This window comes from Ranitomeya imitator, chromosome 2 (assembly GCF_032444005.1).
Source record: "Ranitomeya imitator isolate aRanImi1 chromosome 2, aRanImi1.pri, whole genome shotgun sequence".
NCBI classification, from domain to species: domain Eukaryota; kingdom Metazoa; phylum Chordata; class Amphibia; order Anura; family Dendrobatidae; genus Ranitomeya; species Ranitomeya imitator.
In genome coordinates, this window is record NC_091283.1 from 483,720,699 (window position 1) to 483,734,822 (window position 14,124).

Consider the following 14,124-nt stretch of genomic DNA (forward strand, 5'->3'; position numbering starts at 1 on the left):
AATAAGTAAAAAATTTTTTTTAAATGGTGGTCTCCCTCATTGAACTGGCCTATACCTGGTCCTGGCAAACCAGGAACATCAGTTACTTGCGACTTGTGTGGGTGTAGCGCCCTCACTGCACAAGTCCACACACTCAGGCAGGACCCATACTTTCATATATCATTCATGATGGGGCTCCCTGTGCTACTTTACATCAATATGATCACTGCACCCTTATATGAATTCATTGAGAGGTGTAGTTTGTAAAATTGGGTCACTTATGGGGAGGTTCTGCTGTTCTGACACCTTAAGGGCTCTTTCACTGGGTCATGGCACAGCAAAATCTGCACTATAATATATAATGTGCTTCTTCCCTTCTGAACTTTTTCCTGTGCCTGAAAAGTATTCCCCTATTATACAGGGAGGAAAATTAGTATTTGATAGAGTGTTTATATTGCAAGTTTTCCCACCTACAAAGAATGCAGGTCTGTAATTTTTATTGTAGGTACACTTCAACTGTGAGAGACAAAATCTTTAAAAAATCCAGAAAATCATATTATATTTGATTTTTACATTATTAACTAGCATTTTATTGCATGAAATAAGTATTTAGTACAATAGAAAAACAGAACTTATTATTTGACGCAGAAACCTTTGCAATTACAGAGATCAGCCATTTTCTGTACATTTTTACCAAGTTTGCACACACTGCAGAAGGGATTTTGGCCCACAATTCCATCCAGATCTTTCAGGTTTTGAGATTGTTGCTGGGCAACGTTGAGTTTCAGCTCCCTTGAAAGATTTTCTATTGTGTTCAGGTCGCTAGACTGCCTAGGCCACTCCAGGACCTTGAAATGCTTCTTACAGAATCACTCCTTTAATTGCCCTGGCTGTATGTTTCAGGTCATTGTCATGCTGGAAGATCCAGCCATGACCCATCTTCAAAGCTTTGACTAGGAGAAAGAGGTTGGGATTGTGTTCTTGGGGTTGTATTCATCCTTCTTCCAACCACAGCAAGTGGAGTTGATACCAGAAAGTTCTATTTTGGTCTCATCTGACTACATGACCTTCTCCTATGCCTCCTCTGGGTCAAGCAGATGGTTATTGGTGAATTTTAACCCCTTCCCGACCTTTGACGCATACGCTGCGTCATGAAAGTCGGTGCCATTCCGACCCATGACGCAGCATATGCGTCATGGCAAGATCGCGTCCCTGCAGATCGGGTGAAAGGGTTAACTCCCATTTCACCCGATCTGCAGGGACAGGGGGAGTGGTAGTTTAGCCCAGGGGGGGTGGCTTCACCCCCCCGTGGCTACGATCGCTCTGATTGGCTGTTGAAAGTGAAACTGCCAATCAGAGCGATTTGTAATATTTCACCTAAAAAAATGGTGAAATATTACAATCCAGCCATGGCCGATGCTGCAATATCATCGGCCATGGCTGGAAACACTAATGTGCACCCACCCCACCCCACCGATCGCCCCCGCAGCCCCCCGATCTGTGGTCCGCTCCCCTCCGTCCTGTGCTCCGCTCCCCCGTCCTCCTGTCCGCTCCCCCTGTGCTCCAATCACACCCCCCGCGCTCCAATCAAACCCCCCCGCACTCCGATTCCCCCCCGCACAGCGATCCCCCCCTCGCATAGCGATCCCCCCCCCCGTGCTCCGATCCACCCGCCCGCACAGCGATCTCCCACTCCGTGCTCCAATCCACCCCCCCGTGTTCCGATCCACCCCCCCATGCTCCGATCCACCCCCCCGTGCTCCGACGCCCCCCCCGTGCCCTGATCTCCCCCCCCCCTTATACTTACCTGGCCTCCCGGGGTCTGTCCGTCTTCTTTCCTGGGCGCCGCCATCTTCCAAAATGGCGGGCGCATGTGCAGTGCGCCCGCCGAATCTGCCGGCCGGCAGATTCGTTCCAGAGTGAATTTTGATCACTGAGATATAACCTATCTCAGTGATCAAAATAAAAAAAAAAGTAACTGACCCCCCCCCCCCTTTGTCACCCCCATAGGTAGGGACAATAAAAAAAATAAATATTTTTTTTCTTTCCACTAAGGTTGGGGTAAGAACAAGGGGTAGGGTTAGGGGTAGGGGTAGGGTTAGGGGTAGGGTTAGGGCTAGGGTTAGGGGTAGGGTTAGGGCTAGGGTTAGGGTTAGGGCTAGGGTTTCGGTATGTGCACACGTATTCTGGTCCTCTGCGGATTTTTCTGCTGCGGATTTGATAAATCCGCAGTGCTAAACCGCTGTGGATTTATGGCGGATTTACCGCGTTTTTTCTGCGCATTTCACTGCGGTTTTACAACTGCAATTTTCTATTTGAGCAGTTGTAAAACCGCTGCGGAATCCGCAGAAAGAAGTGACATGCTGCGGAATGTAAACCGCTGCGTTTCCGTGCAGTTTTTCCGCAGCATGTGTACAGCGATTTTTGTTTCCCATAGGTTTACATTGAACTGTAAACTCATGGGAAACTGCTGCGGATCCGCAGCGTTTTCCGCAGCGTGTGCACATACCTTTAGAATTAGGCTATGTGCACACGGTGCGGATTTGGCTACGGATCCGCAGCGGATTGGCCGCTGCGGATTCGCAGCAGTGTTCCATCAGGTTTACAGTACCATGTAAACATATGGAAAGCCAAATCCGCTGTGCCCATGGTGCGGAAAATACCGCGCGGGAACGCTGCGTTGTATTTTCCGCAGCATGTCAATTCTTTGTGCGGATTCCGCAGCGTTTTACACCTGTTCCTCAATAGGAATCCGCAGGTGAAATCCGCATAAAAAACACTGGAAATCCGCGGTAAATCCGCAGGTAAAACGCAGTGCCTTTTACCCGCGGATTTTTCAAAAATGGTGCTGAAAAATCTCATACGAATCCGCAACGTTGGCACATAGCCTTAGGGTTAGGGTTGGGTTGGAATTAGGGTTGTGGTTAGGGTTAGGGGTGTGTTGGGGTTACGGGTGTGTTGGGGTTAGGGGTGTGATTAGGGTTACGGCTACAGTTGGGATAAGGTTTAGGGGTGTGTTGGAGTTAGAATTGAGGGGTTTCCACTGTTTAGGCACATCAGGGGGTCTCCAAACGCAACATGGCGCCACCATTGATTCCAGCCAATCTTGTATTCAAAAAGTCAAATGGTGCTCCCTCACTTCCGAGCCCCGACGTGTGCCCAAACAGTGGTTTACCCCCACATATGGGGTACCAGCATACTCAGGACAAACTGCGCAACAATTACTGGGGTCCAATTTCTCCTGTTACCCTTGAGAAAATAAAAAATTGCTTGCTAAAACATCATTTTTGAGGAAAGAAAAATGATTTTTTATTTTCACGGCTCTGCGTTGTAAACGTCTGTGAAGCACTTGGGGGTTCAAAGTGCTCACCACATATCTAGATAAGTTCCTTGGGGGGTCTAGTTTCCAAAATGGGGTCACTTGTGGGGGGTTTCTACTGTTTAGGCACACCAGGGGCTCTACAAACGCAACGTGACGTCCGCAGACCATTCCATCAAAGTCTGCATTTCAAAAGTCACTACTTCCCTTCTGAGCCCCGACGTGTGCCCAAACAGTGGTTTACCCCCACACATGGGGTATCAGCTTACTCAGAAGAAACTGGACAACAACTTTTGGGGTCCAATTTCTCCTATAACCCTTGGGAAAATAAAAAATTCTGGGCTAAAAAATTATTTTTGAGGAAAGAAAACGTATTTATTATTTTCACTGCTCTGTGTTATGAACTTCTGTGAAGCACTTGGGGGTTCAAAGTGCTCACCTCACATCTAGATAAGTTCCTTTCGGTGTCTAGTTTCCAAAATGGGGTCACTTGTGGGGGGTTTCTACTGTTTAGCCACATCAGGGGCTCTGCAAACGCAACGTGACGCCCGCAGAGCATTCCATCAAAGTCTGCATTTCAAAACGTCACTACTTCACTTCCGAGCCCCGGCATGTGCCTAAACAGTGGTTTATCCCCACATATTGGGTATCAGCGTACTCAGGAGAAACTGGACAACAACTTTTGGGGTCAAATTTCTCCTGTTACCCTTGGGAAAATAAAAAATTGCGGGCTAAAAAATCATTTTTGAGAAAAGAATTTTTTTTTGTTTTTTCATGGCGCTGCGTTATAAACTTCTGTGAAGCACTTGAGGGTTCAAAGTGCTCACCACACATGTAGATTAGTTCCTTTGGGGGTCTAGTTTCCAAAATGGTGTCATTTGTGGGGGATCTCCAATGTTTAGGCACACAGGGGCTCTCCAAATGCGACATGGTGTCCGCTAATGATTGGAGCTAATTTTCCATTTAAAAAGCCAAATGGCGTGCCTTCCCTTCTGAGCCCTGCCGTGCGCCCAAACAGTGTTTTACCCCCACATATGGGGTATCTGCGTACTCAGGACAAACTGGACAACAACATTTGTGGTCCAATTTCTCCTATTACCATTGGCAAAATAGGAAATTCCAGGCTAAAAAATAATTTTTGAGAAAAGAAAAATTATTTTTTATTTTCATGGCCCTGCATTATAAACTTCTGTGAAGCACCTGGGGGTTTAAAGTGCTCAGTATGCATCTAGATAAGTTCCTTGGGGGGTCTAGTTTCCAAAATGGGGTCACTTGTGGGGGAGCTCCATTGCATAGGCACACAGGGGCTCTCCAAATGCGACATGGTGTCCGCTAACAATTGGAGCTAATTTTCCATTCAAAAAGTCAAAAGGCGCGCCTTCCCTTCCGAGGCCTGCCGTGTGCCCAAACAGTGGTTTACCCCCACATATGAGGTATCGGCGTACTCGGGAGAAATTGCTCAACAAATTTTAGGATCCATTTTATCCTATTGCCCATGTGAAAATGAAAAAATTGAGGCGAAAAGAAATTTTTTGTGAAAAAAAAGTACTTTTGCATTTTTACGGATCAATTTGTGAAGCACCTGAGAGTTTAAAGTGCTCACTAGGCATCTAGATAAGTTCCTTGGGGGGTCCAGTTTCCAAAATGGGGTCACTTGTGGGGGAGCTCCAATGTTTAAGCACACAGGGTCTCTCCAAACGCGACATGGTGTCCGCTAACGATGGAGATAATTTTTCATTCAAAAAGTCAAATGGCGCTCCTTCCCTTCCGAGCCTTACCATGTGCCCAAACAGTGGTTTACCCCCACATGTGAGGTATCGGTGTACTCAGGAGAAATTGCTAAACAAATTTTAGGATCCATTTTATCCTGTTGTCCATGTGAAAATGAAAAAATTGAGGCTAAAAAATTTTTTTTGTGAAAAAATAGTACTTTTTCATTTTTACGGATCAATTTGTGAAGCACCTGGGGGTTTAAAGGGCTCACTATGCATCTAGATAAGTTCCTTGGGGCGTCTAGTTTCCAAAATGGGGTCACTTGTGGGGGAGTTCCAATTTTTAGGCACACGGGGGCTCTCCAAACTTGACATGGTGTCCGCTAAAGAGTGCAGCCAATTTTTCATTCAAAAAGTCAAATGGCGCTCCTTCCCTTCCAAGCCCTGCCGTGCGCCCAAACAGTGGTTTACCCCCACATATGAGGTATCAGCGTACTCAGGACAAATTGGACAACAACTTTCGTTGTTCAGTTTCTCCTTTTACCATTGGGAAAATACAAAAATTGTTGCTGAAAAATCATTTTTGTGACTTAAAAGTTAAATGTTCATTTTTTCCTTCCATGTTGCTTCTGCTGCTGTGAAGCACCTGAAGGGTTAATAAACTTCTGGAATGTGGTTTTGTGCACCTTGAGGAGTGCAGTTTTTAGAATGGTGTCACTTTTGGGTATTTTCAGCCATATAGACCCCTCAAACTGACTTCAAATGTGAGGTGGTCCCTAAAAAAAATGGTTTTGTAAATTTCGTTGTAAAAATGAGAAATCGCTGGTCAAATTTTAACCCTTATAACTTCCTAGCAAAAAAAAATTTTGGTTCCAAAATTGTGCTGATGTAAAGTAGACGTGTGGGAAATGTTATTTATTAACTATTTTGTGTCACATAACTCTCTGGTTTAACAGAATAAAAATTCAAAACGTGAAAATTGCGAAATTTTCAAAATTTTCACCAAATTTCCATTTTTATCACAAATAAATGCAGAATTTATTGACTTAAATTTACCACTAACATGAAGCCCAATATGTCACGAAAAAACATTCTCAGAACCGCTAGGATCCATTGAAGCGTTCCTGAGTTATTACCTCATAAAGGGACACTGGTCAGAATTGCAAAAAACGGCAAGGTCTTTAAGGTCAAAATAGGCTGGGTCATGAAGGGGTTAAATGGGCCTGGACATGTGCTGATATGAGCAGGGGACCTTGCGTTCCCTGCAGGATTTTAATCCATGATGGTGTAGTGTGTTACTAACGGTAATGTTTGACACTGTGTTCCCAGCTCTCTTCAGGTCATTGACCAGGTCCTCCTGTGTAGTTCTGGGCTGATTCCTGACCTTTCTCAGAATCAGCCTTACCCCATGATGCGAGACTTACATGGAGCCCCCGACCAAGTAAGATTGATAGTCATCTTGTGTTTTTTCAATCTTCTAATAATTGTGCCAATAGTTGTAGCCTTTTCACCAAGTTGTTTGCCTATTGTCCTGTAGCCCATCCCAGCCTTGTGCAGGTCTACAATTGTGTCCCTGGTGTCCTTAGCAAGCTCTTTGGTCTTGGCCATGGTGAAGATGTTGGAGTGTGATTGATTGAGTGTGTTGACAGGTGTCTTTTATACAGGTAACAAGTTCAAACAGGTGCAATTAATACAGATAATGAGTGCAGAGTAGGAGGGCTTCTTAAAGTAAAACTAACAGGTCTGAGAGAGCCAGAATTCTTGCTGGTTGGTAGATGATCAGATACTTATCTCATGCAATAAAATCCAACTTAATTATTTAAAAATCATACAATGTGATTTACTGGTTTATATTTTTAGATTCTGTATCTCACAGTTGAAGTGCAGCTATGATAAAATCTACAGACCTCTCAATTCTCTGTAGGTGGAAAAACTTAGATATGCAGAAAAAGGTATTTCAGCTCACCCATTAGAAGTTAAATTGCTGTGGTGATACCATCCGAGCACAGAGAATCACTGCCAGGACGTGGAAAATTTGAGGAAAAAGTAGAAAAATCCAGCTCCAGGATGTAAAATTTAAAAAATTCTTTATTCAAACATTTAAAAATTTGAATAAGGGCTTGCAAATGACTAGCAAAATAGTTAGGGAGCAGCCATAGATGACCGAACGCGTTTCGAACAACTTCTGTGTTCTTAGTCTTCAGTACTATCCTGGAGCTGGATTTTTCTACTTTTTCCTCAGGTGGAAAAGCTTGCAAAATCGACAGTGTATCAAATACTTCTTTTCCTCACTGTATTTAGGGTATTGATGTACTCAGGAGAAATTGCACAACAAACTGTGAGGTCCATTTTTTCCTATTAGCCTTTATAAAAATTTAAAATTTGGGGCTAAAACAACATTTTAGTGGTAAAAATGTAATTATTCTTTCTTCATCACCCAATGGTGTAATATTCTGTGAGGCACATGTGTCAACATGCTCACTGCACTCCTATATGAATTAATTGGGGGTTGTAATTTGTAATATGGTTTCACTAATGGAGGGGTTCCACTGTTCTAGGACCTCAGGGGCTCTGCCAATGTGACATTGCACTCTCAAAACCATCCCAACAAAGTCTGAACTCCAATATGGTGCTTATTCTCTTCTGAGCTTTGCACTGTGCCACATATGGCGTACTGGCGCACTAAGGAGAAATTTTGTAACAAATTATACCATTCATTTCCTTCTATTATCCCTCTTGGCAATTGAAAACTTGGGGCCAAAGCAACATTTTAGTAGAAAAAAAATTGTAATTTACCATTTACTCAGCCCAATGTTATGCAATTCTGTGAATCGCCTGAGGGTTATAAATTCTCACTACACCCCTATATGAATTCCTCAAGAGGTGTAGTTTCCAAAATAGGCTCACTTGTTGGGTTTTCTGCTGTTTTGGCATGTCAGAGGCACCTCAAATGAGACATGGCATCCGCACTCTATTTCAGCCAAAATTGCTCTCCAGAATTCAATTGACATTCCTTCCCTTTCAAGTCGTGCTGTGCGCCCAAACAGTAGTTTTCCACAACATATAGGGTATCAGTGTACTCAAGAGAAATTGCATAACAAATTGTCCATTTTCTTCTGTTAACCTTGTGAAAATGAAAAATTTGGGGTTTAGAAACATTTTTGGAGAAAAAATGTATTTTCTCATTTTTGCAGCTCCACACTAAAAAATTCTGAGAAGCACCTGGGGGGGTTCAAACTGCTCACCACACCTCTAGATACTTTTTTTGAGGGGTGTAGTTTCTAAAATTGGGTCACTTGTTGGGGTTTTTTCAGTGCTTAGGCACATCAAGGACTCTGCAAACAGAACATGGCGTCCGCTATCTATTCCCACCAATGTTGCACTCTAAAAGTCAAATAGTGCTCCTTCCCTTCCAAATCCTGACATGAGGCCAAACAGTAGTTTTCCACCACATATGGGGTATTGGCGTATTTAGAAGAAATTGCACAAAAATTGTGTGGTCCATTTTCTCCTATACCCTTATGAAAATGCTAAATTGGGTGCTAAAGCAATATTTTGTGGAGAAAAAGTAAAATTTTCATTTTTTTTATTCCACCTTAGTTTATAATTCCTGTGAAGCACCTGAACAGTTAATAAACTTCCAGAATGCGGTCTTGAGCACTTTGAGGGGTGCGGTTTTTAAAATGGTGTCACGTTTGGATAATTTATATCATCATCATCATCAAATGTAATGTGGTCCCTGAAACAATTGGTTTTGTAAATTTTGTTGGAAAAATTAGAAATTGCTGATAAACTTTTAATACTTATAACTTCCTAACAAAAGTAAACTTTGTTCCAAAAATGATGCAGATTAAAGTAGACATGTGTTTAATGTTATTTATTAACTGGTTTGTGTAATATAAAACTCTCGGGCATAAAAAAGTAAAAGTTAGAAAATTGCAAATTTCCTGAATTTTCACCAAAAATAACGATATTGTCACAAATAAATGTAAAAAATATGAACCTAAATTTGCCACTAACATAGTACAATGTGTCACGAAAAAACATTTTCAGAATCATAGGGATACATTGAAGCGTTCCAGAGTTTTTACCTCATAAAGTGACAGGTAAGAGTTGTAAAATTTGGCCTGATCAGGAAGATGCAAACAGACTCGGGGGTGAAGGAGTAATATTTACGTATTTAAGCATTTGTTAGACACTGCTTAAATCAGCATCAGGAGGTAAGAATAGGACAGAATATTCATTAGGATAGGACAGTTCAGACTCAGGATATGGAATAATCATCAGATCGCTTGTGTTCCCAAGACATCCATAATGGCCATAATAATAGGAATTCTATGTCCCTTGTACGAATTACGGTAAGTGGTGGTCCTGCATGTTTGACGTCCGCTCTGAACTTATAACCTCCATTTTTGTGATAAGTGGAGCTGCCAGTAGTGGGACAGACCGCCACCGATCAGACACATATATCCTGTGGATATGTAATACATTTTTTCTAGATGTCCATTGCAGTTAGTATTTTTTGACGGTACAGTATCACTCACACTTTTTTTCCTGTTATTTTAATATTACCACTTCATAGGTAATTTTTTTTATGTTTCTGCTTTGAAAATGTTTCTCTTCGGTATAAGGTATTTGAGATTTCTGAACTATTTTAAGCCAGACTTGAATTATTTTTTCTGTTAAAAAGAAAACCTCCAATTATTTTCATTAGATTTTTTTTAAACTTTGAACTATAAGGAGCTGCCAAATGTGCCAGGAACTGATAATCAAATCTGATTGAATTTTATGTTTCCATTTAGGTGATGGGAAGGTGAATTTTTCTGATTTCCTTGCAGTTTTGACAGACAATCAGCGATTTTTGATAACTATTGGTGAGTTCAGTTTTATATATATACGAATTTATTAAATTGTGTGCAGAAGACAAAATAAGGAATACTTTATATGGGTCCTATCGAATCCAGGATTGAGACCGAGTAAACAATATAATTTATTTAGGGCAATAAATTTCAACACAAAATGTCTGTTTTCATCAGTATATTTATAAAAAAAACCTGGCACTCAACTTGCATATAAGATGCTTTTAATGGTTCCAAGTGGAAACACAGTGACAGCAATCGGAGGTACAGTGACAGCAATAGCAAAACGTTTCGGTCATATACATCTGACCTTCATCAGTTGCTGTAAAATACATATGAACAAAACACAAAATTTGGTATAAAACTGGTACAAAACAAAATAAAGTATATACAGAGAAGCATCCATTAGTATGGCGTTGTAGAGAATCATAGTGAATTCATCTTATCGAGAGAAACCGAAGTACATGATGGCACAGTCAAACTAAACGGACATGAGGAATGAGAAACAGTACATACCAAAAAGTGATAACTGGCAGCGTGAGTGTTGTCACTAACAAAGAACTTGTGGTATAGGTTGCTGAAAAAATGAGTGAGGGTAATGTTCAGTAAGGCAGGCAGGAGAGGTGGGGACGTGGCATAATTACATGCTATAGGTGTGTAAAAGAGAATATGTCTGCATACCCCTAAGATGCATGGCCCTGTTCAGCACAAATAGAGATGGGCGGAATTCACAACAGTGTTGGTACGATGTTGTGGTTGTATTGTGTTGATGCTATCACTAATTGTATCTTCTCTATTTCCTTAGAGTCGCCTTTATTGATAAGCCGACACCACGTCTCACGAGCACTTCACTATCCGCTGCACCGTGTGTAAGATTGCGCCTCCCTGATATGTCACAGTTTATTAATTCTACCCGGTTTTCTCATTCATAATACCTGATGACTATCTTGTAGTTCTACACCCATACGTTTATTCCCTGTAAATTACACATTCCCAGGGATTACACTCCACATCTTTGTGAATACCGCCCGGTCCCCTTCTATGTATGGTACATCCACTAGGAAGCATAACTATGTCAATTACGACATCACCGCATGCCGCAGCCAGCAGCACATCCTACCGACGTCATATTTAGATACCAGGCTCTCTTTGTAACCTGTGGAACGCACATCTGATGCACTGGAACGCACCTCCATGTTTGTGAGGTCACGTCCACTCCCAGCATGCATCAGTACTCACAGTTCCCGCCCCACTTCCGGTTTTCGGCGTCTCCACACCTCCTCACCATCCTTCTAATACAGCACAGTAACAGCCTGCCATAGACAAGCGGTGGAGTCCGCGTCGGCAGCGCCACAACAGGGTGAGTCACTTGATTCCTCTCCTCCATTACCCGTATCACCCCTAGAGGGATGGACTATATAATGAGGATTTCCATTTTACCACAGGCTGCGCCCATCTCTATTTGTGCTGAACAGGGCCATGCATCTTAGGGGTATGCAGACATATTCTCTTTTACACACCTATAGCATGTAATTATGCCACATTTTTTCAGCAACCTATACCACAAGTTCTTTGTTAGTGACAACACTCACGCTGCCAGTTATCACTTTTTGGTATGTACTGTTTCTCATTCCTCATGTCCGTTTAGTTTGACTGTGCCATCATGTACTTCGGTTTCTCTCGATAAGATGAATTCACTATGATTCTCTACAACGTCATACTAATGGATGCTTCTCTGTATATACTTTATTTTGTTTTGTACCAGTTTTATACCAAATTTTGTGTTTTGTTCATATGTATTTTACAGCAACTGATGAAGGTCAGATGTATATGACCGAAACGTTTTGCTGTTGATGTCACTGTACCTCCGATTGCTGTCACTGTATTTCCGCTTGGAACCATTAAAAAGCATCTTATATGCAAGTTGAGTGCCAGGTTTTTCTTATAAGTATTACTACGGTTTTGGAACCTACCTTGGCACCATCTGATTGAGCAGTGCACATGTTCTTTACATACACTTCATCAGTATATTGACATGATGAGGGGAAGCATTCAGTGCTGATATTCTCACACCTCTTCACTCTCCTACCTCTATCCCCAAGTAAAGGACACTGCCTATTTGTATTATTTATTTGTATTGTATGCAGAGGTAAGTTTGAGGATTTCTTTTTAGCATCAATTTTATTTCCTATTGTTTGCAGACAATATCTAGAGATAAGAGATGCCCCTTATGCTACAAAACCCTTATTGTCTATGAAGATAAAAAAGAGCTATTATCACTGTTGGGAATATGTGACCAGGCTTGGAAGCACATATTACCCTGCAGTTCACACTTGCTTTTGTGAATGGTCTAGTATTTGTTATATATATATATATATATATATATATATATATATATATATATATATATATATATATATATATTATTCTATGGCTTGTGTTGCAGACAGAAATCTGCTTTTGCCAGTATCTGAACAGGAGTATTTGGATACAGTTTTATTTGATGCCATCTCTAGAATGTTACAAAAATCTTGTCTTCCTGCAAGATCCACTGCCGAAATAGCAAGGTGAGTAGAAATCTGACTTTTAGCAATTGTGGATTTCTGTTAAAAATCAGCAGGATGGTGGTCCATCAGCGATGTTGATAGTTCACAGATCCGAACTGGTGATGAGCACTAACGGGCAGATTTCCCATGGGCCACTGTCACAATGGACCACCTGGCTGATTTATGTGTAGTCCAGCCACACTACATTCAGAAGCTGGCAGGACACATAAGGTGCAGCATTTGAAAGCTTAAATATTTATGTCTCGAGAAGCTTCAATAATGATGTTGTGTCTGCCTGATAGAAAACTGAGAACCAAAACCAATCACCAAACCAAAGGATGCACCATGAAGATCAGACTGGATCAAGATATATTCTTTTATTATTTATCAAGCAGCGATACAATATATATATATATATATATAAAAAAAAAAAATACCGTTAAAAAATATCCGATAAAAATACAAAACAATCATACAAAAAAGTGTGCAGCACGGGACGGCATATAAAAATGAATATACGGATACCCAACAGCACAATAATAATAATAATTTATATATCCGTGCAAGGTAAGTATTACCCACAATCGGGGTATATTAGTTCCCTGAAAAATTGAGTGACACAATGTGGAAACAATAATCAAAAATAATAAAAACTCCAAAATTGATGTGCAATATATGCAAAAAAGTGCTGAAGTGCAAATAAATTCAAAGAACACAAATGTTTTAACCATTAACCATCAGGGTTATTTCCAGACCCTGCACAGTGCTGATAGAGACAAAGTGCTAAGTGCTGAACTATAACAGATTTCAGGGAAAAATAATGGATATTAGTGTATATTACCTTAGGGCACCGCGCCAGCCTGAGTACTGGGTGTGTGCGTGTACTCAGGACGGCGTGGTGCCCTAAGGTAATATCCACTAATATCCACTATATTTATGATTGTGATACTGTCAAAAGACACCCGGGTGAGCTAATATCACTATATTTATGATTGTGATACTGATTTATATATAGCCTTTATTTTATTTGGGTTGTTCTTTTGTAATTTTCTCTGATAGAAAACTGCCTGTTAGAAAAGTGTTGTGTCCAGCAGGTAGAACCCAACTAGTAGGCCCACTGCAGTTTTAAAATTCCGATTAAACCAGATAATTGTAGGTAATTTTTTGTAAAGAGGACAGCTGTATTGAGTGGCGCAGCCAGACACTACAAGTAGGCCTTAAACCACAAAGTTGGCTCGACGCTGGTTTAAAAAAGGTTACATGGGTACACGTTCTGCATTGTTGTGCTCAGTGGAGGACAATTGGAAGGAGGGACCGCAGAAAGACTTTGTAGGCGTAAAATTACAAAATAGGCTCTATGCAGCTTCGATTATGTGGCAACCTGGAGAACACCTTGGAGCGGCAGACACCGTCTCTACGACCCAGACCCAACTTGTAGGCCTAATGTAGTGTTGTTTCAACAACTACTTAAGACGAGCATGAAGATTGAAGCAATGGAGAGGAAACCTGGAGAACACCTTGGAGTGGAAGACACCGTCTCTACAACCCAGACCCAACTTGTAGGCCGAATGCAGTGTTGTTTTCAACAACTACTAAACAAGAGCTTTAAGATTGAAGCAATGGAGAGGAAACCTGGAGAACACCTTGGAGTGGAACACACCGTCTCTACACCCCATACCCAATTTGTAGGCCTAATGCAGTGTAGTTTT

At 41.4% G+C, this 14,124-nt stretch overlaps 1 protein-coding gene across 1 annotated transcript in view; it reads left to right on the plus strand.

Annotated features, from left to right (window-relative positions):
- Positions 1 to 14,124, plus strand: part of EFCAB3 (EF-hand calcium binding domain 3) — a 55,192-nt gene that overhangs the window by 19,700 nt on the left and 21,368 nt on the right. Inside the window, exons 2-3 of the mRNA XM_069755682.1 lie at positions 9,813 to 9,884; positions 12,316 to 12,436. Coding sequence (XP_069611783.1) covers positions 9,813 to 9,884; positions 12,316 to 12,436 — 193 coding nt within the window. The remainder of the gene's footprint in view (positions 1 to 9,812; positions 9,885 to 12,315; positions 12,437 to 14,124) is intronic.